Raw genomic sequence first — 4,166 nt, 5'->3', positions numbered from 1 at the left:
CCTCCCTTCCTTCCCTTGGAAGTCGTTCTGCTGAAAAGCCCCTCCAGAGACGGGCGCGGTCGTTCCCCTTAGCGGTATTGCTGTCCCACTTAGAAATGGTGTTGAAGTAGTCCTGTGAGGGGGAAAAAAGGTGCCCGGATCAGAGCTGGCATTAGAAAGAAACCCTAGCTGGCTTCCTTGTCTTGGCAGGTGAGCCGCTGCCTCGCCTGCCTTCAGCAGAGCACGGAAAGCTTACACGGAGAGTGCAGCTGATTGATATATTAAGGGCTGGGGCGGGGGGGGAAAGAAAGCAAGTGCTGTGCCAGTCGTGTTTGTAGCTCATCTGGCTCCTTCAGTCGCGTTTCGAATTAGGTCCTCATGGACAAAGCCTGACTCGAGGGATGAGCTCCGCTTGTCACAGACATCTGAGCTCTTGAAAGGCAGCCTGAACTGGGAGGGAAAGCAGGCGGCGTTATGCCGTCTTGTCGTACGAAGCTCTTTTTTGCCTCCTTCTCGTGCCAGGGCCTGCTACCTCGCGGAGAGAGGCCAAACCCGCTGCGGCAGAAGAATGCCAAGGTGAATCATCTGCTAAAAGCCTCGCTCCCCAAACTGCCCAACGTCCAGCTTCTGGATGTGGACGTCGGCTTCGTGCACTCAGATGGCACCATCTCGTACCACGACATGTTTGATTTCCTGCACCTGACGGGAGGGGGCTACGCAAAGATCTGCAAACCCCTCCATGAACTGATCATGCAGCTGCTGGAGGAGACCCCCGAGGAGAAACGAGCTGCCCTGGCCTGAGTAGCTGATGTCAGCATTAACAGCATCACCCAGCCCATCAGATCAGTTCTGTCACTGGCACTACAGAATCCTTCTTTCTTAAAGCACTTTCCATTGTAGAATGTTACCGGATGTTCGTACCTAGTGTTTTGAGAGGGAAGGCTAATGTTTAACTGGTCTTGTACGTGTAAGGGCCAGCTTGGTTGGTTTTACTGCAGGAGGAAATTAGCTGAAGAAGAGTTTTACTTTTAAACCATTCCTCATTTAAACCGAGAACAGGGCTGTCACTCTGTGCCCCTCTCATGTCTTGTTGCTCTGTGGTTGTCCTAGAACCCCTGTAGCCTGTCTCCGACAGCCCGCGCACAGCTCCCGGCTCACCGCTCCTGGCTGTAGGGATTGTGCTCTGTGTATTAGCCTGTGAACAAGAATCACATTCCACTTGCATAACCCAGAACAGATGCATTTTTCCAAACTCGGTCCCACCCTTTAAAGGGGCTTTTTGGGGGGTTGGTCTTTTTTTTTTTTTTGTCTCCTGGGGGGGTTTTAAGTGACACGTGTTGCTTTCTCACTCCTCCTTCCTGTCCTGGCTGTAGGGATTGTGCTCTGTGTATTAGCCTGTGAACAAGAATCACATTCCACTTGCATAACCCAGAACAGATGCATTTTTCCAAACTCGGTCCCACCCTTTAAAGGGGCTTTTTGGGGGGTTGGTCTTTTTTTTTTTTTTGTCTCCTGGGGGGGTTTTAAGTGACACGTGTTGCTTTCTCACTCCTCCTTCCCAAAGCAGCACGAAACTGGAATTCAGAAATGTGAAGAAACAAACGGTTAACCAAACTCGTGTAACACTCCCAGGCGCTTCTTCCTGCGCTTATCTCACCAGGCCTGCTGGCCGGGGCACCCTTCCTCCCACCTGCCTCTCCCTCGCTGAGGTGCTGCTGCCTGCCCCACGCGCTGCTCCCGCCCGTGTGCGCTGTCGCTGGCTTTTAACAGTTGTGCAGTTTGGGATTTTAATTATCCGGTAAACACTGCACGAGGCAGTCGCTTCCTCCTTGCTCCACTAGGACTGTTATTTCATCCCTCCGAGATGCCTGGGCCACAGGGCTCTTTGCAGTGCCGATCCTTGTTTGTTTGGTTTTTTTAAGTATGACACTTCATCCTTTTTTTTTTTTTTTCTTTCCAAGGGAAACCCCTATGAATAGCCCCCTTCCGCAAGGCCTAAGGCAGTCTGAAGCTTTACAGATTCCAAGGTGTACATTTCTTTATCGCTTCTGTTTTACTTGTATAAACATTTTACTCGAGCAACTACAGCCTTTCGCAGTAAGAGGTGAGGTCGAGCCGCGCGTTTGGCTGCCCGGGGCCCTCCCCCCCCCCCCCAGCCAAGGGGGCCAGAGGGGCAGGTGCCCTCCTACAGGGGCTGCGGCGAGGCAGGATTTCGGTTTGGTTTTTTTGGTTAGGAGGGCTGCTCGTAGTCTACTAACGATGGTGTGCACGCTGCCCTTCAATTAAAAGTGAAAGGTTTGGACCCGAAAGGCAGAGCCCTAGATGAATAGCTAACGATACTTGCAAATAAAACCATTTTAAACAAAGTCTGTTCCTCCTTGGCTTACCTGCCGGAGTGGGAGCGTGGCGGTGCCGCGTGGACCTGGCCGCGGTTCGTGCTGCGGTAGCTGGCCCAGCGCAGCTCTGGGCGCTTCTTCCCGCCGGAGCGGGGCCTGGGGTCAGGCGCGCTCGCCTCGGCAGGTAAATCGCGGAGGAACGGAGAGCTTTTAGGCGGGCGCTTCGTGCCGCGTTCCGAGTGAGGGGTGTGTAGGTGTCTGGGTTGCTTGCTGTGCCCTGCTGCGATGAAGTACATAGGTACTGTATATAGTCTGTCTGCCCTTTTTTGTAATAAAGGGTGCTGGTGGTTAATGCAGTCTGTACCCTAGCATTAAGGAATACTTTAACGTGCCCGCTACGTTCCCCCCCCCTTCCCCTAGCTTTGATCAGAGCAGGATTTCTGCCTGGATTGCATGCGTAGTGTGTGTTCTGTTTCCGGTATAGGTGATCTACGCACAGATGAAGGAAAGGTGAAGCGTTGCACTTGCCAGGGTCAGAAGTAGGAAGGTTCGGAGTGTGGCGGTAGAGGAGGGGTGGCAGTCCTACCCCCAGGACCCAGACTAGGGACGCGCTGCTCCCCGAGGCTCGCCCGGCCTCTGCGCTCCGGAGCTCCGCTGCCTCGCAGGACGGGCTGTAAGGGAACACTCACTGCTCACGCTTCTGATGATAAGATGCTCGCTGGAGAAGCTGGGGCAAGGGAGAGCGGAAAATCAAATGTTAAGAATACGCCACAGCGGAGGATTCCTGGGGAAGGGACTTACCGCACCCCTCTGGGAGTCGGGGTAGAACACGTTCCGCTCCCTGGGAGCTTTTCAGGTTTCCAGGCTTGCATGAAAAGGCAGCATGCTAGCGAAACCAGCCTTCCGAGGCTGGGGACGCTCTGCTGGCTCCGCTTAGGCTTGGCTTGCTAAGGTGCCCACTCTGCGCTTGGGTCTGTGCTCGCGGCCCTCCTTCTCCGCTCCCGTAACCGTCTCCGATACTGCTGGCGCTGCGTAAGGAAAGCCAGGACGGCTTCCTCTCCGCTCAGGCTGTAGCTCTGCTTCCCACTGCCTAGCAAGAAACTGTCCCGCTCCAACTGCAAGGTGTGCGGGAGGGCGAGGAGGGGTTCTCCCTTCTCACCAACCTGGTACTAAAAACCGGGCGCCTCGCCGCAAGGCAGACAGAAACGCTTCGGTTCCTGCTCTGGGCGACCGCTGTCCCTGGGGATCGGGGCTGGGCTCCCCCTGCCCGTCGTTGTTAAGGGGTGCCTGGGAAGGAGCCGGCTCTGGGGGGCTTCTCCCCTCCATGAGCACCCCAGTTGCATTTGACAGCTCTGCACCGGAGCCTGCCATCGCCTCTGCGTGAGCGCTGCCAGCTTCGTATTTATTGCAGCAGGGAGGAAAAACAGAAGATGTGAAAGGACAGGAAAAGTCTCTCTTGTAACTTGCCGGGGGGCGGGAGGATGGCCACGGGAGGATGACCACAGGGTGGGACTGTGAGGAGGAAAGCCCGTACCTACCCCCTGCCTGCAGGCCCTGCCCTCTCGCCGCCCTGCGCCTTCCCTGGGACAAACAAAAAAATTGTCATCCTGCTTTGGCAAAAATGCATCGGCTGGTAGAACTCACTCTGTTAGCGCCTATTTCGATATAAATGTCGGTGTTTCCCCCTCCCTGTTGCAGCGTGTCTGTGTGTGCGCCTAGGCGCCCGCGTCTCGCCTTCCCTCTCTCTGCTGCTGACCGGTTGCCTTTCGTTTGCGCGGGGGCCGGGAGGTGCCGCCCCGCACAGAGCTGCCGGACAAACCGCCCGCCCGCGGCACTCGCAGCCTCCCCGGG

General features: G+C 55.8%; 1 protein-coding gene across 2 annotated transcripts in view; it reads left to right on the top strand.

The window, feature by feature from the left end:
* Positions 1 to 1,200, top strand: part of PAFAH1B2 (platelet activating factor acetylhydrolase 1b catalytic subunit 2) — a 5,214-nt gene extending 4,014 nt beyond the window's left edge. For both annotated transcript variants that reach the window (XM_035892498.1, XM_035892497.1), the window contains one exon: positions 502 to 1,200. In XM_035892498.1, coding sequence (XP_035748391.1) covers positions 502 to 780 — 279 coding nt within the window. In that variant the 3' untranslated portion in view covers positions 781 to 1,200. The remainder of the gene's footprint in view (positions 1 to 501) is intronic.
* The last annotated feature ends 2,966 nt before the right edge of the window (positions 1,201 to 4,166 follow it).

Source organism: Egretta garzetta, unplaced genomic scaffold, assembly GCF_000687185.1.
Source record: "Egretta garzetta isolate BGI_Z169 unplaced genomic scaffold, ASM68718v1 scaffold134, whole genome shotgun sequence".
Classification (NCBI taxonomy): domain Eukaryota; kingdom Metazoa; phylum Chordata; class Aves; order Pelecaniformes; family Ardeidae; genus Egretta; species Egretta garzetta.
Note: the sequence above shows the minus strand (reverse complement) of the source record. Positions and strands in the feature narration are given on the sequence as shown.